Here is a 20,740-nt window from a genome sequence, read left to right on the forward strand (position 1 = left end):
TACTGGCGATAAGCTTACTGCTAACTGACGATTCTATAACTTTGAACTATAATCGAACTCAATCTTCACTGCCAGTTGATATTAACAACTAATGTAGATCACTTAAAGCCTCTACCTTAAGTGAGTTTAAAGCGATTGTCTGCTCATTCCGAAACACCAAAATAAAGTTTTTCCTATTCTTAGATCTCTATATCGAGGTTACTTATAGCATAAGTTTATAAGATATGTTCCATAAGTATGACACTACCTATAATTCGTATAGTGCTAGAGACTTACAGCTCGAGCTAGTTCGAGATCGACAAGCGAGAATTGACTACACTCGGTGGTTAATTTTGCAGTCCATCTTCCTATTTAGTCTGTACTAAGCCTTTGACAGCGCCTCACCAGGCGTCGCTTTACTAGAATCTATGACCTACGTCACTTCATGACAAGCTCCAGTTTGTAACCAGTGACAAACTTATGGAACATATCTTAATTTATGCAACTAGCTTTAATAATGTTTTAAATATTTTTTAAGTTAAATATTATCTAAAATTGGCAACTTAATCTATCTCCAGACATTCTTTAAGATGTCTAAATTACTTTCACTTTTCTCGAAAAGAATTTAAGAAAAAAATCCTTATCATTTACTTAGGTAACAGAATAATCACTTACTCTCTCTCTTATCCTAAATCTTCTTTCGAAAACATGTTGATGATTTCAAGTTCAAAGACCTCTTCAAAGTATCTAACTATATTTAATTTATTATGACTATTAAATGAAAAAAAAGTTCCTTTCTTATATAGCCGACAGATTCAAAATGTTTGAGCAAGAGAATTAATTAGAAAAACTGCATGAGCTATTTCCACAATGATTTCTTTTTCAGATTAGCTATAAAAGTATAATCCCCGCTCTGAAGTTGAGTAATATTTTTATTTCAATATCATTATTCACTCGTTATAAGTGGAAGATTTGATTAAAGTTTTATTTTTATTATTATTTAAGCTACGTCACCTTTTTCTAGAATTTAATAGTGTCGTATTAATCATATTCGGATCGGAAAATAACGTACGAAATTTGAATTGCCGTGTTTCGAAATTAGTAGTTAAACTTTTTGCACATTTTTTACTAAATTATATAAGTATATTTGAGGAATTGTTTTTGTTTTATCAAATTTAAAATAACGTTTTAAATTATTTTTAATTTTGAAATAATTCTGGTTAAGAAAATCAGTAGAATAGATGGAGTTAAAGTATGGCAAGGTTTAGTGGTAATTAGGGGCAATTTAAATGACAAAACAAATCAAGTTTTTCCGTGGAATTTTTATTTCCCCCAATTTCATTTCCGTTATTATCTCGTGCGGAAAATTTAATGTTACTCGTTTTAAACCAGTTTGATTTTGATGTACATGATGCTAGTGAGGTACAGCCATCTTTAGGAATTTAGGAATTTTGATTTAATTGACCAATGTCATCTTTTAATGGTAGAATTTTCGTCCGCTATTTGCGAGATTACTGATTTTCTATACACTGCTTTATGTAAAGGCAGGGCCTATATCAAGCTTATTTTTCATCATATAGAGCTCTATACTGACCATGCCTTAATTTCCTAGCTTTATCAGTGCATTGGGAATAGGCATAGGCATCTCCGTAGATTGAAGTCACGTGACACTGACCAATCACTACTCCAGGAAATAGAAACACTAACCGTTTCAAAACCTAGTGTTTGACGCGCCCCTTTTTAACGCATTGCGCATCCCTTAAACCTCAATGATTGAATTTGACACAATAGGATGGGCTATACATTTTTCTAGAGAAAATCAACGTTTCGTGTAAGTATATTTTCCAATGTAGCAACAACCTACTAAGACTCTGGACCCTGGTGCGTTGTAAACTAGAAAAGCAAAATATATTAATTACAAAATAACAAAATGAACAGATAGAAAACAACCAAAAACGCACTAAAAAACCAAACCAATAACAACAATAATTACAAAAGTTGATTTTAAAGAATGGATCAACCATTTTTTAATTACATATAAAATCGTAAATAAATTACAATAAGTGTATTTTTTTAAAAATACAATATTTATAACCCATTTTTTTTTAAGTTTGGGATAAATGTTTTTAAACTATAGTTCAAGAACTTTTAGTTTTTAGTGGACTATTTATGTATTGAATATCAATTATGAAAATACAAGTGCGGTGTGCACGTGCCTGTATATATATAAAAGTTCGAACAATTTTAGTGTTTCTACACAATTTTTTTTTGTGCTCACGTGCAGTAATGTCAATACAAAAGAGAGAAGTTGAGTCCATCCAATCAACGTCGGTCTCTTAATTTCGAATCGATAACAGTAAACGCGCGCACTGTTCACTTTGATTTCTCAAAAATGTACATGGGTATTTTAAAATGTTCAAATATCCGTTTTTTAAAAAAAGACCTAAAAAAAGTATCTTTGGAATCTTCTATTTTGAAATTCAGTCAACGATATCGTATCGGCACACTACGAAATGTTTTTGATTATCCAGTCTTTAAATTTTGATATCCTGGTGCAGACACCCGGTAAATTCGGTTCGGCGCACCCGATGCCCCACGATATTATACCAGCTAGAAACCAGCGTCCGTCTTCGCCCTGAACTTGTAGAGGTCCTCCCGAATCACCCTATTATTAGGGAATGATTTAAAAAAATCAAAGAGTTAATAATTATGCTACCTAGAGAAATGCATCTCATTCCGTGACGTTTTTTGTTAAGGTAATTACGGCTTTACCTGACAAGAATCGTGGCCGCCCTCTTCGTGTCCGGCACACATGAAAATTTCGGGTATATATTCGTGTCTGCCAGCGGCTAGGAACATGTTCTTGCACTTGTCGTTGCTTACAATGGGCACTTGCACTTGTTGAAGCACGGAAGGCAAGATTCCTCCTAAAAACAGTAGCGAAAATTAGCTTTAAATACAGGCTTTCACAATTTAAACACTAGAAGTATGACGTGACCAAATCATCAAAGAGAATATAGTAAAAAGTGTGGAAGCTTGAATGTAGGTAGCTGAAACTCAGTGTTTTTATAATGCCTTGGGGAAAGGCTAACTTTCAATCCCTCTAGCTAGGCCTATATTGTTTTTGACCATTCTAAGTAGTAATTAGAACAAGGGCTATCGATGCGGATCATTTTTGAGCACCTGACTGTGGGTTTAACTTATGGAACATATCTTAAGAGCTTATGATAGATATTACGCTAAGTTTCTGGCTCCACGAATTATTTACAGACGTGGGCAAGGTTTATATTACATCCCTGGGTGTTTTACTTGGGGTTATAATGCACGTTTGATCTTAGCAAAGTTAATTAGCACTTATCGAAGACATAACGATATATACTTTGTCAGTCGCCTGGCTATTACACCGTTTACATTAAGTATAATTTAATTGAAAAGTAATGTTAATTTGCGGGTGACACCAGTCACATTTGAATAATAAATACTGTCGTTTAAATAAAATATAAAGAAAAAAACTAATAAAATAAATCGGAGTGTGGGTCAATGGAGCGGCGTGTCATTGAACCTCCTAAGCTTTTTCTCGCTCTCTCGGGCGCTTCTCGGAAGAAAACGCGAAATTTCAATATTTTTTTCCTCAGCTTTATTATTTGGAGATCGACATAAAGCTAACTACTTTTTGAAATGGTTAGAAAACAAAACTCCCGGATTTTGGAATCCGTTTAAATTTAAAAACTATGGTAATTCCCCGTAAATTGAGTTATATTTAGGTTAAGATTACGTAGTTCCGCGCCTATCTCCCATCATCAATATTACTCGTTTCCCACGAAACGGAAGTTTAACTCTTTTTGGTAAAATTGAAAGGGAACAACTCGTAACGCCCTAAGTTTCAATAATCCCGTTAGGTTACGTCGAAATACTTTCCAGCCCAAAAGCGGGTTTTTCCAAGTAACTATAATGTGAACCAACCTTCGCTTAATCTGCCCCAACCGGTGACTGTGGCGTTTTTCCCCACTAAATCTTCGGTGTTGGGCGGTAGACAAATAGGAGCCACGTGAGCCCCGAAGTCTAACGGCTCGTCAACTTTCACCAGAGCCAGGTCATTCTCGTACGTGAAGAAGTTGTAGCTCGGGTGAACAACTTTCTTGACCACGTTCTTTTCGATGTAAGGGTAGGGCTCCAAGAGACTGGCGAAATCGTATTCTCCCACACGAATTCGGATTTGTGACAGCAGAAGGCTATAGGGTTAGATCGGATGAAGTTAAATTTATGTTGTATTGAACATAAAGAAGAGAGAATACTTACTCGTCCACGCAGTGACCGGCTGTTGCGATCCAGTGTTTGTTGAGGACAGCGCCTCCGCATCTGTGGGTGCTTGAGAAGCCAAAGAATGACGTTCTTCGAACGGAAACCTTTAAATTTTACTTTTAATTATTACATTGTTTAACAGTTTTGATGTGTATTATGAAACTAATTGTAGCCCGTATTGTCTTTTAGAAGATTTACTAATCTCTATTTTAACGTTGGCTTAGGAGCTGTTCTCAGGTTTTGACTTATCAAACTAGCTTTTCCCCTTTTAACTTGAGTAAAGTAATTGTTGAACTACTCCTAATTGACTACGATATACCCCAGAGTATTACGTGAGGCAGAAGATCAAATCATTTACCTGCCAAGGCCAGGCCCCAAACGCGGCGTTTTTTCCACCGACGACTTTGGTTTGTGGATGTAACGTTGGTAGTCCGCAACCTAAAAGATTTCGTTAATTAGTAAATGAAACACACCTTTTACCGCAAAAGTATTAAAAAAAATGGGTTTTAAACCTCTTCCTTCCGGCTTTTGTTTCTTTTTCTGCTCTTCCTGCAGTAACTGTGCCGTAGTTGGCAACGGAACTGTATTGGTTTCAGCCACCGTTGAGGGTGTTGTCTCTATAGACGTTGAGGACTGGGTGACACTCGCAACGGGAACGGTGGGTCTGGCTGCCAAGGAAAATATTGAACTATGATGGGGCCTGAAGAGTTGAAATGGTCTAAAGGTGTAAGGTGGTAACGTCGTCCATCTATTTATCGTGTAAGGGGGCTGGACTGGTACAGGGGGTCTGGGAGGTCTAGCCACTAGCAAGGACGTTGACGTCACCGGTACTTCCGGGGTCCTGGTTGTAGTGGTGGGCGTTTCCGTTGTCGTTGTTGTCGTAGTAGTTGTAGTAGTAGTCTTTGTGGAAGACTGGAAGATCTGAATTTCGTTGGGTTTGATATTTTCGCCATCAATGTCCTGCACGGCGTTGGTGGAATCGGAGGGATAAGCGCAACACGAACCGTAGAAGAAGTCATCTCTGCAAGTACCCAAGTGTTTTCCATCCGAGTTGAGACACTCCAAGGCGAACATACAAGTCCCGGACTCTCCCAAATCATTATTACAAGGTCTGGGACGAATTCTGATAGCACCAACTAGAAAAAACGTTGATATTTCAAATCAATATAAATACTTATGAAATAATTTTTTCATCAAGCTACAAATTATGCGTAAAAAAATAACATATTGAAGGTATCGTATACACAAATCAAATAAAAATGGGACAACCATGAAGATCCATCGTGTTTTACTTCAATAAATTGATATCTGATATTACTCTTAATAACCTTATCACTTTGAACTGTAAAATGCCTTTGGGGTACCCAAGATACTTTGTAAATGTATATATACTAAGCGGCTACTATTTCATGTCGTTGTAAATTAATACTAAGGAAAAGCTCGAGGTGCCAATATACTTCCATGCAAGTAAAAGATAAATTTCTCGTGCCCTACAAAAAAACGGAAATCTGGGACACGCTATATATATATAGATATAAAAAGACATCTTCCATTTCCTCCTCATCCTCGTGGTATTATACCTAGACCAGTTCTTGAGACAAAAAAAATATATATACTCTATAATGGAGACTAATAAAGTTGTCAGTTTTTTAAATAAAGTAGTCGAATCGTGTCACTATTGTTCGATTATATTATATAATAGAAAGAAAAATAAAAAAATTAAAACCCGGATATTTTTAGCTAGTCGTCTATGCGAAAGAAATTAAGGTTTAAGAAGGTTATTATAAATAAAGGAACGTGACAATAAAATGTCCATTAGTTACGCAAAACTAAGCTCTTGCTTTAAATAGCGAAATAGAAGGTCTTTGCAGGGAAAAAAAATTAAAACCTTGATTCTGCTTGCTTGTATGAGGGAGGGAAACCATAACGATGGAGATTCGAATCTCTCAAACCAATTTCTCGTATTATTTTCTTTTTTTTCGTTTTCTAAGAATTACGTATCCCGGATTTGGGGGGTTAGTGGTTGGGGGGAGAATCATAAAAGAAAACCTCAAAATCCACAAATCTCATTTTTCTTAGATCTCATTTTTATCGCGAATTGTAATAGTTTGTTCGCCGTAACGGTGGAATGACATTAGGCGACATTAAAAAGATACATTCAATGTCGAAGCGAGTCAAGCAGCAACCGACCCTTTTAGTCCTCCATGGAAAACGAATATTCATTTAACAAAAGAATTCTTTTTTCGTCATCGTAAATAGGATGATATTACGCGTAAATGAACATCATAGCTTTTTCTATTCATATTTATTTTAAATAGTCTCGGAATATTCATGGTAAATATTGGAAAGTTGGGTGGAGTGGGTTTTTTCTCTCTCATCTGCAAGAAATGGTTTTCACTCTTGGTCGAGTATTTAACGACTATTAAATTCGGGTTCTTGACCTAATAAGTCACATATCGGTATCCTATTAAGAGTACTTTCCAAAGCGAACTAAAATAATTTTAATTTTGTAAATATATCCATGTTACTTTTAAGGTTTGTTATATACACGGAAATATTTATTTGGCTATATCGTGGATTTCGTCAAAAATTATTGGCAGCTTAAAATAATTAAATTTTCAGTCCAGTTACATTCTCAAGGAAAATTTTAAGCTTATATCATTGCTACAAATAATTAAATAAGATGCAGGGCTAAAATTACAACGCACGTTGCATTTAAATATGTAGTAAATAAAATACCCGAATCATTTTGAATTAATAGAAAGAGAGAGTTAGATATACGTGTGTTTGTTTACAAAACAGAGCTTCATCGCATAAGTTGCCCGAAATTGCGAAATTAAACTTATAGTTTACTCTCTTTTAATCATAATTAAGGTTTCGGGGTTAATGATTCACCGGAAGTGCCATAAATATTGACCTCTTAGTCCTCTTCTGGTATATAGATTGCGTATCAGATATTTATCAAATGATATAACTCGACCTTCAGTTTAGTTAAATTGTAACGTTATTAAATTATTGTTTCCTATTGTTCTTTGGTTTTGCATATCACTATGGGGTCAACAGCACGTGTAAAACACTAGATTCTATACTAATTAGTTCTAGTCACTATTTTCCGCTCGATTTATGTTGATCGATATTTAAAGAGTCTGACCCATATATCGTCATCGACGCGCCAAACCAATTTACCCGGAATCTGACCCTGTTGCTTATTGATCACTTACAAAACTGTATTAATTACTTAACGAATCATCTCAGTTTTAATTTTATTTTTGTGCTCAAAATACATCAATAAATGTTAAACATAATGAGCAATGAGCTTCAACTCAGACTCAAGAGAGAGGGAGAGAGAGAGAGATGTGTAAAGATAGCTATGGGATGTTTCGATGCAATATAACTTTTAACTTAAGTTACGGTTCACCTGGTTTTACCCATCTTTTATATCTTTCTTATTTTTCTGTTTTTATTTTATGTATATATTTTTATTCCACGCTTCAAACGCGCCATAATAAATTCAGTTTGCCCTAAATTATAGTCGTCTAATCAGAATAGACGAAGATTTTTATATTCGCTTTAAAGAGAAGGTGAACACATCAAATATTCAAATTCAGGCTTAAAATACTTTTAAGTGCAATCTTATGGCGTTTTCCCCATGTGGTGAAGCTCAAAGTGTTTAGTTAACAGATTCTACGAACAAAGCTTCTCTAAAGTATTTCTCTATTTAAAGAAAATTATTTTCAGACTTTTAGAGAATTTGGAAGTATCTTAAAAGCTGATAGTAAAATTTTGGTGAAGTATCTTAACTTCAATATGAAGTTGTGTTGGGTTGCGCATATGCAGACTGCACACGCTTCAAGGGTGTATTTCTAAAATGTATTAATATTGTTTTCCATTGCTATTAACGATTCGTCAACATGGAGAAATAAATTAGTAGACTATGCTGTAGTATATTGAAATTCAAATTCAACTTGAAGAAATGCTGAAGTTGTTTCTGTAATCAATTTTATGAACCACGATATAGTTGGGGGTTTATATCCTCCATAATATTTCATACTCCCTTTTAACGCCGGTTTTATTTTTCTATATTGATAAAAATATCAATTTCGGAATACACATTTTTTTTTCTTCTTAAATTTCCCTAAAAACGAGTTTTGTGTATTTTCTATTGAATATAGAATCTGTGTTACTAGATTATGAGAGTTGACCTTTATTTTTTCTCTCTCTTTTTTAACATTCGCCCATTTACCACCACCACCACCACCACACAGGTGTGTTATGTTATTACATCCACTAAACTCTCTAAAGATGCTGGAAGAGATCGTTTTCATATGTATGTCACAACGTTCACGATTTTCGCCCGAACCAAATATTGTTTGTTTTATAATTCTAACATACAGGCACTAAAAAATCTCTAAATATAGGCTTTCCCAATGTTTACTTGGTCCTAATTTCATGACTTTAATCTAAACCGCGCCGCGACTCGGGAAAAAAATGAAAGAATATCTTTTAATCTAAATGTGAGCGGGACATAGTCCTCTTTAACTTCCGGGTGGTTATAATCGAGCTTTCTTGTCAAATTTATCTAATCGATTTTTTTACTATTTAAGGTTTAAGATAAAAGCATTCATTATTGTTTATTATTTATGTTCTTAAATTAAACGAGCTTCTTTCACGCGAAGATTTTAAATTAGTATATGGCGAGTCGTTTAAACTTTTTTATATCCAATATCTAGAGACTAGCACTAGCCTTGAACTAGAACTTGAGCTCAATCTCGTGGCCTACCTCCATAGCCGTTTGAATAGCTTTGTATAGTACGAAATTTAAATACGAGCAAATTAAAAAAAGAAAAATAGTCTGGTAAAACGTGGCCTCGAGGTAAATATTCTAGTTTTCGGACACAAATCACTGCCACGATACGAATAGTGTTGTGTCCTAAATAGCCTTTAATTGTAGTCATTGTCGGTATATCTCTTTTTAGTTCAAGCCTGATTATTAGGCTACAGTGTTCTATACACCCGCTAAGTAAGTTTCTTTCAATCTTGAATCTTTATTTTCTTTTTTTTTTTTTTAAGATATTTCCTGGAAACCGGAGTAGAACTTATTGTAACAAAGATAGAAAGAGGTACCATGTTAATTTTACATTGAGGGCATACGCTGTAGACACTGAATTGATTGCCAATTAACCATATTAAAGTTTTGTAACCATGGCCCGGCCCGGAAGCTACGTTTTATCGTAGTCTTAGCTCGCGTTTCATGGGTAGGATCTTAGAACTTAAGGGTTTGGCCAAGGACAGTTTGATGCCTCAGTATTAACCCCTCGGTTTATAGTGACTTCGGGTAAGAGAGTGACGAACTAAGTCTTACCTTGAGCGACAAGAAGAGAGAAGATGGCAAGTAGGGAGAGGAGTTGACCTTTGACCTTTGTGGCGTCGACTGACTTCCTCCTCGATCCGTTGACCGTACGGGAGGAGGCGCCCATTACATCGGACTGGACTCCGGACGGTGGTTGGGTGGCTGGACGGGTGACCGGCACTCGACCGCCCGCTGGTCAGCGTCTCGGGGACCCTAGAGATTCGGGGACGAAGCAAAGAGTCGGTAAATCCATAGTTCTGGCGATGTCCGAAGACTTTAGGGTGCGCGTGGTTTTAATTCGCGAGCTTAAGAAGTATTTTTCTCGCTCGCTCCCGATTCGTCCGAGTGTACCGCGCTCGAGAAGACGCGTTATATGGAGCAGAAATTTGGCTCTCTGTCGATGTCGATGAATCGGGCAGACTCTACTATCTAGTATTTCGCCGAAAAAACGGGACCCTCTCACTCGCCCGTCTAGCTGACCCACTTTGCCCAGAACGAGCGCTGGCGGGCTACACCCATTTTAGCGCAAATTGATCCCCCCGGCCGCGACCCCCTTCTCCAATCTTCTCCGTTATCTTTTTTCTTCTCCCTAAATATCGGTTCTACTCCAGGTATCCCGCTTTTATTTTCCAGGGGAATTCTTTCTTCTAGATTTCCATACAATCTGCCACGCTTTATTTGATTTGGTGAAAATATTACGAATTTTTAATCCGGCCCAGAGAGAATAGGAAAACTGTAAATGTAGCGGGAGGAGCTTTGCCCGCACTTTCTATCTAGGATACCAAAATCCATTACTTAAAGTTTGTAGACCCTTGACAATACACAAATTCTGGGTGAGCTCGGCCAACGCTCTTCTTGGAAAAACGACCCGCGTACTTTGGGTTAAATAGATGATTTCCAGCAGTATATAATAATTCTCTTCGAGAGAAGTGTACCACAAAGCAGGGTAATTCTTCCCAACATCATTTTACATTTGGAGCAAGGTTACTAAACCGAATCGTATAAAAAACTACGGAGCTTTAATTTAATTTACTTCAAATAATAGACTTCCGTTGTTAGTGATGGGGATGGTTCGTCTTTTCATGTTTCACTGCTGAACGCGTCGCTACCATCCTCTTCCATCATCATCTTCTTATCAAAAGAAAACGCGAAACATAGCTCATTTCATTTTGTCACGCGTACCCTGACGCCAAATGAGTTTCGTACAAAACATATTCACTTTTCGTTGCAACTTAATTTTGCTAAAGTAAAATGAATTCTCACTTTTGTCCCCTCTCCTTTGTCTCCCGCCCATTGACATGTACTTTGGACGCTGGACTTGGTCAAATGCGGACAAAGGAACGGTTATTTTTTATTACATCCTTTATCCGTGTTTGTTGTTTGTCAAATTTCTTTCTTTTCTTTGCGCGTTAACAGTCGGGAAATGAGTTTAAAGCTAAAACTGTACGTATGGGTTTCAGTCTAGAATAAGGGTTGTAGTACGTCGAACTAACGTTATATTTATATAAAGGTTAACGACTGTTTGCAAGTCTAAAAAATTCTTCAAAAATATTTGTCGGAGATTGAAATTGGAAAATTTCAATATGCGAACCAACATTGTTTTAATTTTAATTTTTTTTTGAATATGAAAAAAATTTAAATGTTATTTTGGAATAGATGATTGCTCATCAGTAATAGCTCAGGTGAGAAGATAACGGGTTATTTACAGACAGAGAGCGCAAAAACCCAGGAAACACATTGGGACTCTTATCTCGTGACTGACTTTTTGTAACCATTCTTTATCGCCTTATCAAATCTTTGAACGTAATATCTAGTCATCTAAATATGTGTCTCCGCTTACTTCTTTCCCATTCTTAGAAAAAGTCTTACGCATCCGAGAAATTATTTTTGACACCGTGTTATCGTGAATTTTAGGGAATTATCCTTGAATATAGAACTGTTAATTGTCAATTGAAGAAGGTTCGAGCTAGCAGACGCCACTAAACCAATGGTGGCACAGTACTCCTCTTTTTTCAGACTAATCAAATACTAATTGTAATATGAAATCATATATTTTTTTTTAATATTTATTCTTTTATATTTAGAAAAAGGCCGTTCTTTTAAGGCATAATGTTATGTCAGTTGAACTTTAACTTTAAGATAAAGTTTTTTATTATTATTATTCTTGGGAAATCTGAATAAATTATTGATGATACTAAATAAGCCGTTGTCTGGGAGATCATTTTGTTTCGAATATATTTCCGGAAGATACAATTATACTGAAAGGGTTTTAGGACAACAATAGTGAATGACATCAAGGTGAAATAATATTTTTTATCTCCTCTTTATCATTTATACTCTTCCGGGGTTGACTCGGCCCAATGTCACAAACTTCTAAACAATGGGCTTTATTATTTTTAAGAAGAAATAAAAAAGAGACTAATGTCAAATGACGCTTTTTCCGGTCGCCTATAAACTTGTAGACTAAATTGGTTTTTCATAATTGCATACTTAAACTTGAATTTCAATGCGTAATTTTGTTAAGAGGATACGTTGTTATTTGAGCAAGGATTATAAGTCTACGGGTTATGGACAACGGTTAATTGTTTTTTGAAATATAACTTTTTCGCATGCGGGTAGACTGGGTTAGTCGTAACATTAGCTGAATTCCTATACGGGGTTACGTACTGGTGTTACAACGCCATTGGAATGTTTTAATAGAGACGGGTTAGCTCCTCGGAGCGGATTGTGTTCTTAATTTAGTCTACATGAAAATAAACAGGGTGTTTTTGATTAGTCCAGCGAAAATTAAGGGAGACCAAGTAACCATGAGGGATATAAAATGGTGTATGTCAACGTACACGCATTTGGTACCGTTACATTTAAACTAATTTTATGCATGATACCCTCAAAGCGTTTCCCCATCAGCTTTTAAATTTCTAGAGTCCTGTCGTTGAAACTCGCACCTTCAAGTCATGAAGACTTAAGTAAGGTAGCACTTTAATCACAATGAACAATTAAAACTATAGTTTTAATTCTTTATCATTGCAACTTCAAGACCATTAATTTTTTCTTTGAAATGGTCTTACCTCAGTTCCTTAGAGGGTTTTTTTTAATTTAATAATCTATTAAGATTTTTAAATATTTAATTATAATCCCAAATGAAGAATACCCTAATTTTTATCGCCCAGGTTGTTAATGATTTAGTGTGATATCTCTGAATGGCATTTGGATAGAATCTTGTCATTATTTTTTTATGAATATGGAGCATATATTCTTAATTTCCATTATGCTCTTAATAGTTTCATTGAAATTTATAGCGAAGTTATTTTGGCCAGAGTTCATGAAGAAGGATTTATTACTTAACTACCGTACAGTTAACGCTTCTCGAATTAAATTATTTTCCCAAGCTGCACTTGGGCGAATAGCAACAGCACCGCCGCTTTTTAATAAAGGAGTAATTTGGGAAGAAGGTCGCGGCCAATTCCACAAATTTAAAATTAAAAAAAAAAGTTTTATTTTATTTAGCCTTTAGGGCGAAGAATATTTCGAGAAACTGGAATTTCTAGATACGAGATATTGGCGTGCAAATAATAATTAAATCATTCTCCGCTGCAGAACCAAAAAAAAGATAAAAAATATTTTAATTTCTCTTATAAACGTGTGGCTATCACCGTTTATATTAAGGGGCAAGAAAACATACAGTTAGTATGTAAAAGGGTTATATCCATTATTTTATTTGCTAATATTGCGAATAACACTTGTGTACATCAGTACGTGCGACCTTCTGTATTTAATAATTCATAGTACACATCTTCCGGCATGGAGTTTGACTGTTACCATAAGTTTATAAGATGTGTTCCGTAAGTATGACGCTACCTATACTTCGTAATGCTAGGGACTTACTGAAACTATTATTTTACTACGTCCAGTTATTATGTTACTTCTGATAACATTGACGCAACCTTTTTTTAGTCTCTTAATATCAAAGATGAAACCGAATGGACCATTTAGTTAAAGTAACCTATAACGGGCTAAGATTTTCACTTTGGAGACTGTTAACGAATGTTAGGCACAGAAAATGTAATGTTTTCTTTTTTTTAAAAAAGGACGATGTACGAATGCCATCAGATCTACTCCAATTTTAATTTCACCCTCCCTTTAAAAGATGAACTTACGCAATCTCATTGGCGTTGGAACGAGAAAGTTGCTGGTAATTTGATCCAGAGTGAACGGGGTATTTAAAGCTATCGTTCCTCAGGGTTTCCATCCGTTGTTATTCAAGCACTGATCGTCTCCATTGCCGTTAATCGCTGGCGTTGTTTATTATTAAAACGAAGTTACAGACATAATTCAGGGCTTCCAAGTTCCCGTAATCTCGAAAATCATAGCGGAACGCGAAGATTTCCACCCGCAGTCCGTGGAACGTGAATTTTCTTTATAAAACCATTGTAAAAAATCACTAGGAAAAAAGTTTTCAAAGTCCGACGAGAAAAAAAAGTGTAGCGTGTCTAGGAATAGCTTGTGTGTTTTTTTAAATAAGTTAGAATCTGATTGGAGGAGAAGTAAGAATCCTAGGAAGTTATGGGGGAGGAAAAACATTATTATACAAGGGGTGGAAAAAAATATTGCCGTTACACGTTTACACCGATGACCGAATCTGACACGTTTTCGGGACAGCTGATCGCGCCACGCCTGAAGCCAAGAGACGGAGAAAATTTTTATATTTTATTACCATACATAAACTTAATCTTGTATGTACCAGTTTTCATACAGGGTGTTTAAAGGAATCAAATATATATAGTCTCATTTTCATCCTTAAAAAGAAGTCCATCCCCTGGCCAAAATGAATTTTTCCATAAGCTTATAAGATATGTTTCATAAGTATGACACTATACTTCGTAATGCTAGAGACCAACTTAGTGAGAGCTAGTTCGAGAACGACAAGCGAGAATTGAAGTCCTACACTCGGTGGTTAATTTTTCAGTCCATCTTCCTATTTAGTCTGTATTACTAAGCCTTTGATAGCGCCTCACCAGGCGTCGTCTCTTTACCTCAAATCTATGACCTACGTCACTTCATGACAAGCTCCAGTTTATAACCAGCGACAAACTTATGGAACATATCTAATAAACTTATGATTTTCACGTTCATAAAGAGAAATCAATTTTAAATCGTACATAAGATTAGACTGCAACACCCTGTACATGTACATTATTCCTATTACAAGTTGCTTAAAACTTACGGTTGGTTCCGTTACACGAACGCGACTTTAGATGGCTACAAGCGGACAATAGAGAAATGTATTAGATAAATTATAGTATTCTTTCTTAATACTGGTTTATTGCTCGGTCATTAGGGATCAGCGCGTGGGAAAACATTTTCTCCTGCAGGAAATCTCTTGCCAGCTCGCAACTCTATCATCATTATCATCATCATGTAGGTCACGGAATCGTCACTATCTTAGCGTAACGCGCGGTGTGTTCAATTAGGAAGGAAGGAATAAGAAATGTTTGGAATAGTTTCTTAATTATAGTGATTTTATCGGATTTTTCTTTAATTGAATGAATTCGGGTGACGATTAAATGTTTTAGTTTTCGTTGCTGTTTTTAAACCTTAGGGTTAATCATAATAGAATACAAGAGTTCTTAAAGTTTGCGTCTTGAATTTATTGTTAAAAGTAGGTATAGTGTAAATTAACTTGAAATAATGAAGGAATCCGTGAAATATTAATTATTAATTTGCCATGGTTCTAATCGTTTGTAGAGTATAAAGGTCATTTTGATATTGAAAAGGTAAAACGGTGTCATAATAATTTTTTTAAAAATATATAGTGAAATAATTTAACCTTATACAGGGTGTTTTTGATAAGCCTGACATAAATTAAGAAGATAAAATGGTTTAACGTGAAAATTAATAATTATAGGAGACGTTTCGTAGCAAGATAGTTAAAAGCAAGTAAAATGTGGTGGTAAAAAAACTTTATTTCAATCCTGAGATCAGTTTGCAGTATTTTGTGAACACGGTCAAGAATATAGTAAGTTAAACGTGAGAAAATGTTTATATCGTACACTTTTTGTAAAAAGGGGAATTCCTTCGTCCACGCCAGTAAAGAGTGTGGCAACGTGATTTCAAATATTTATGATTTGAGGTGATATACTTCTTACAGGAATTTCTCGACACGCGGCAGCAAATAGTAAGGTAGATGAGGTTTCACTCATCTTATGAATGATTTAACTATCAGGCCATGATGTACAAAATAGCAAAAAGATGTGTAGTGTAGAAGAACTCTAAAGATTCCACCAGATTCGGACAACGAACATTGAGGTATTCTACTAATGGTGAAATTCAAAGGAGGAACTAGATTAAATTTTTATGATTAGTTAAATTGTTGTTGCAGTTGGCACGACATTCGAGATTTCTAAATGAATTTATTGCATTGAAACTAAATAACACTTAAAATAGTTAAAACAATCCATCTTCTGGCTTTGGCACGAAATATTTGTGTGTCGTTTAAAGTTTTTTTTTAAGCCTTGCAATGTTCAATAATCCAGGGCAAGTATCTCGCTACCCTCGAGTACACTCCGGGGGAGTTTGGTTCAGCGCATCTTATACCCCACGAAACGATTCCTATGACGTGCCAACGATTGTCCTGGTCCTGGAACATTAATGGTCCTCCGGAATCACCCTGTATATCATTGTTAAAATTAAGTTAACACTTTAATTACTAAATTAAGATTAATCTCTGCCACAACCTGACAAGAATCTTGTCCACCTGATGGGTTTCCGGCGCAAAGGAAGTTCCTGGTAATATTTTTCTTCAGAGACTCGTAGCACTCTGGGTTCTTCCATATAGGAACGGTAACGTGTCTTAGAACAGGACTAGTGCTTCCACCATAGGACATTGTTCCCCAGCCCGCAACTGTGCGATATACATTTCATTGGAACAAATTCTAATTAGGGATAAAGTATCAACGTATACCAGTAGCTTGTTTTCCCGCTACCCATTCCTTTGGGTCAGCCAAACAGATGGGTGTGACGTCGTCGCCGATACGAGCCGGCCTGTCCAATATCAGTATAGAAACATCGTTGAGATTGGTAGATTTGTCGTACATTTCGTGTTGCTTAATTTGTGACACTGTGAAATCTTGGTGCTCGTCCTCATCGGTTCTGGAGAAATCATATTCTCCGAGTCGAACATTAATGTCTTTTGCGCTCATTCTGAGGAAGTAGAGGCACCAAGGATTAACTAAATCGATTCTAAATGTACCAGTTATGGTCTGAAACCTCACCCGTTGGTACAGTGAGCGGCTGTCAGTAGACATCTCTCGTTAATCAAAGCTAGGCGGAGAAGATAATTTAAATAAGTTGACTGTTGACCAAATTGCAGTAAATTACTTTCAAAGCAAACTCACCTCCGCCACAGAAGGGTTGCCTCATGTCAGATGGTCTTAAAAGCGCGCCCTATTGGATGAAGAAATACGATTATTCTAGCAACGATAAAAATGGGCATTTAGAATAACCCATATAAGTTACCATCCAAGGCCATTGCTCTTGTTCGGATTGAACCCCGCCGACAATCCTGGTTTTGAAATTAACTCCGCAACCTATTGAAAAACTAATAAATATATACGGCCCGGATACTAAAGAAGCTCATTAGATACTTACCATCGTATAAGGCAGCGGAGGTTTGTCTCTCGTCATCCGTCCAAGGTCTTTGAGGAGGTCTGGGTCGTCCACCAGGTCTTCCACCATTTGGCCTACCTCCTCCTCCATTTCCATGTGGTCTTCCACCACCTCCACCTCCGTGAGGCCTTCCACCGCCGCCTCCATTTCCGTGAGGTCTTCCACCATTGGGCCTACCGCCGTTCCCGTTACCGTGTGGTCTACCTTGGTTCCATCCTGCGTTGCCGTTTCCTTGGTTCCATCCGCCGGTTCCACCACCTTGATTCCATCCACTGTTGCCATTGCCTTGATTCCATCCTCCACCTCCTCCGGTGTTAGGCCGTCCTCCGTTGGGTCTCTCTGGTGGGTAAACATTGGGATACGTTTGTGGTCGTTGACCACCGTATTGCGGGGGGACATTTAGTCCTCCGTTTTCCCCGTAATTCGGGTAACTCCCCGTGTTTGGATAACCTCCTGTGTTAGAATTGGGCGTGTTATCAGCCTCATCCCTTTCCCTCTGCGGTTGAGTACCGGTATCGGTGGTACCTGGTCTGTAGGTCCCTTGGTTTCCGTAAGGGGCTCTGGGAAAAAAGGGGTTATCCGGAACAGCGGGGTAAGAGTAACCCGGACTATAGGCTTCCGGATATAATCCTTGGAAGCCATATCCACCGACACCGGTACTACCTCCGCCGTAATTCACACCTTGAGCGTACCCACCCTGATTTTGCGATGGCCTAATATACATTTCTGGACAGCATATACCCACGTAAGATTCGAATTGACGTTGAATGGTACAAGCGTAATTGGCAAACAACTGTTCGCTCTGAGCAAACAATCGATACATGCAGTTTCTAGCGAAGATACACTTTCCTCTCATGCCCATTGGTGCTCGACATATGGCGTAATTTCCATCCTGCAGCGTCGTTAGGGAAGGATTGACTGATTCTATATTTAACGGAATTCCCAAAATTCCGGCAGCCGCATTGACGGCCCCGGTTAAGAAATTTAGCCCTCCAGATCCGCTAAAAATCCGCGTATCAATTTGATCGGGATCAGCCTCTCCGTTGGTATCAGTACTCGAAGACTCGGGTACTTTTAAAGGCGATATGTCAGAGTCGGGTACTTTTAAAGACGATATATCGGAATCCGGACTTTTGGGTTGTATATCTCTAATACTACTATTTGTAGGATTGGATTCTATATTGCCCACATTGGCAATAGCCTCAACCGACTGCCCTGTTTGCCTACCTATCTCGTCGGGAAATACGACGTCCATGGGTCTCGCGCCTCCTTGTGGTCTGCGACCAGGGGGACCTCCGTGAGGATGACCTTGTCTTCTTCGGTGGCCTGGTGGTCCATAGCTTTCTTCTGTATTAATAGATTGACGTATTAAAACACAATTTAGTTAAGTTTCATTATAAACACCAGTAACTAATCAATCAAACTTTAGTACAGAAACCAAGCAAGTTTTATTTTTAAAATCTGTAGCATATATTTCGCTAAATCTTTCCTAAAATGGCCACAAAAATGGGACTTTAGACTGCAAACTTTACAATGCGGCTTTTATTTGAGATTTCTCCAAAAATCAGTACGTGGCGTGGTAAAACCACTTTTATCGGATAATTTTTAAGGGCCGAATTTAAAACTGAGATTTAAATATTAGAGTTTAAATGAAATATTTATTGGACTCACCTTCGTATTGGCCTTGAGCGAGTCCGTCGTCTTGAAAGACGGCAAACAAGGTAAAAATCAATAAAATCGAGGGTAGCAATGTCAAGCGAGTCATGGTCGCCGACAACGAGTGTTTATTCTTTGAAAGTTTTCTTTCTCTCTGTGTAGGCAACGAGATAGGGACAGGGAATGGAGAAGGAATGTTTGTGGAAATATCGAATGTACACTATCGGTTGGTAAAGAGTGGGTTTCAAGGGGTAACGAAAAGGGTACAAAAGATAATCAGAATAGAGATAACGAGGTTTAGGGCCAAGATTCGAAAGAGTAGGGTTGAACTGAAGTATTGGATTTAGCCTTTAGTATACAGAGGAATGATGGGTAAATGAAGTTTATTACGACGCCAGTTTCAAGGGTCATCCTAGAGTTCAAGATAAATATATTTTCAGCGAATGCATCCTGACATTGTCAACATTAGCGGTTAATATACAATGTTCTTTGGTTTAAAGTTACGAACGGTCTCTATGAAAACATATACTAAGACTATTTGAAGCATTACCAATTTTAAAAATCCAATTTTGGCAAAAATTCCGGTTCTCACGAAATACAGCACCCGTACTGTAACGATTACAGTGGGGAAGCCTTCAAGATCAAGATAGTATCACTACTTCTGGCAGAAAAACCGGCTTTATTGAGAAAACTAGCACGCCGTGTGATATTAATTTTTCTTCAGAGACGTTTTATGACGTCATAGGTCGTGACGTTGGTGACGTACCAATTCATTTTAAGTTTGCACAAATTTTAACGCGAAGTGATTAGTTCCACTAATAGAGGTATTCATATTATCGGGAGATTCCAAGGTTACAATGAATTTCCTAATAAATCAATTTAAAAAACTTTTACCACCCATGTTAAGACAGCGTTCAATATTGGGGATAAAAATACCATTAGTTAAAAGAACCACTTTTTCATGTTTCTCTACGCAAAATCTAGTTGGAAAGTTTTCAGTCCCAATTTATCTAACTTAATTAAGAACTCTTTGTTTTATCGTCAAAAAATGTCTACAGGCTATGAGAGTTGATGAGGTGACGGTGGCACCAACATAAAGAAACAACAAACGTAATTTCTAAAATTTTTGTTTAGTTAAAATAAATAAAAGTCTCGGAACGATTTTATACAGCTGGGTTTTCTTTTAATTCATCTGATGTACCATCAGCGGGAGACATGGATTGTCAGTGGTCACTTGTAAGAGGATATCTACCCTTACAATCATTATTTACGTGACAACAATGGCGAAACACTCACCCTAACAATTCTCACAGAAAACTGATAAAACCCAAAAATAAAAATAAAAAAATTAAACTTTGAAAAATATAATTATACGCTCGGAAAGAAGCAATTGAGTTCTTATCTCAAAATAAGAGGAAAAATTGTTTTATAGAGTCACCTCCCATCAAAAAAATCAGAAAGTCACTCGTGGGTGAGATAAAATTAAACCTCCCACCCCGTAATTACGTCGACCAATTTGCAATTTTAATTTCAATGTTATTCGGTTAAATAATTTACTAAAATTAAAACAATTCAAAGTTTATTTAAATGAAAAAATGAAAATAAAATAAAATAACGTTAAGAATAAATGAGAGGACAATACCGGTGATTAACTTCGGTGGTAACAATAAGGATAATGCAAGGTGACGAAGTAAGAATTTTGGTTTAATTTACAAGCCAAGTGGTTCGGATTTCCAAAGTTGTACATTGAGACGTGGTATTTGACTACTGTAGCAACTGACAACGGGG

The 20,740-nt window shown here is 36.8% G+C and overlaps 2 protein-coding genes and 1 long non-coding RNA gene across 6 annotated transcripts; 1 reads left to right on the forward strand and 2 right to left on the reverse strand.

Moving 5' to 3' along the window:
- Nucleotides 1-1,983: 1,983 nt before the first annotated feature.
- Nucleotides 1,984-14,022, reverse strand: LOC149610053 (serine proteinase stubble-like). The gene is made up of 8 exons (XM_089859894.1): nucleotides 13,789-14,022; nucleotides 9,644-9,844; nucleotides 4,794-5,417; nucleotides 4,640-4,719; nucleotides 4,279-4,385; nucleotides 3,943-4,211; nucleotides 2,752-2,906; nucleotides 1,984-2,644 (listed from the first exon to the last, which is right to left on the reverse strand). The coding sequence occupies exons 2-8, from the start codon at nucleotides 9,756-9,758 to the stop codon at nucleotides 2,486-2,488; spliced, it is 1,509 nt and encodes a 502-aa protein (XP_089716020.1). The 5' UTR covers nucleotides 9,759-9,844; nucleotides 13,789-14,022; the 3' UTR covers nucleotides 1,984-2,485.
- A 1,999-nt stretch (nucleotides 14,023-16,021) lies between these two features.
- LOC149610054 (chymotrypsinogen B-like) lies at nucleotides 16,022-19,212 on the reverse strand. Of its 4 annotated transcripts, none has more exons than XM_089859885.1 (9): nucleotides 18,968-19,212; nucleotides 18,524-18,643; nucleotides 17,279-17,635; nucleotides 17,147-17,217; nucleotides 17,026-17,074; nucleotides 16,903-16,951; nucleotides 16,593-16,831; nucleotides 16,366-16,532; nucleotides 16,022-16,298 (listed from the first exon to the last, which is right to left on the reverse strand). In XM_089859885.1, the coding sequence occupies exons 1-9, from the start codon at nucleotides 19,059-19,061 to the stop codon at nucleotides 16,137-16,139; spliced, it is 1,308 nt and encodes a 435-aa protein (XP_089716011.1). In that variant the 5' UTR covers nucleotides 19,062-19,212; the 3' UTR covers nucleotides 16,022-16,136. The 4 variants fall into 4 exon arrangements, with proteins under 4 accessions (XP_089716011.1, XP_089716010.1, XP_089716009.1 ...); XM_089859884.1 differs by having other exon boundaries at nucleotides 17,993-18,643; XM_089859883.1 differs by having other exon boundaries at nucleotides 17,279-17,749; nucleotides 17,993-18,643.
- Nucleotides 19,213-19,478: 266 nt separating this feature from the next.
- Nucleotides 19,479-20,580, forward strand: LOC149610055 (uncharacterized). Its single transcript, XR_016376889.1, has 2 exons — nucleotides 19,479-20,062; nucleotides 20,124-20,580. It is a non-coding gene; the product is annotated as an uncharacterized LOC149610055 (long non-coding RNA).
- Nucleotides 20,581-20,740: the final 160 nt, after the last annotated feature.

The sequence above is a fragment of the Phalangium opilio genome, unplaced genomic scaffold (genome assembly GCF_054372755.1).
Source record: "Phalangium opilio isolate 3A_F unplaced genomic scaffold, DU_Popi_V2 ptg000344l_1, whole genome shotgun sequence".
Classification (NCBI taxonomy): Eukaryota; Metazoa; Arthropoda; class Arachnida; order Opiliones; family Phalangiidae; genus Phalangium; species Phalangium opilio.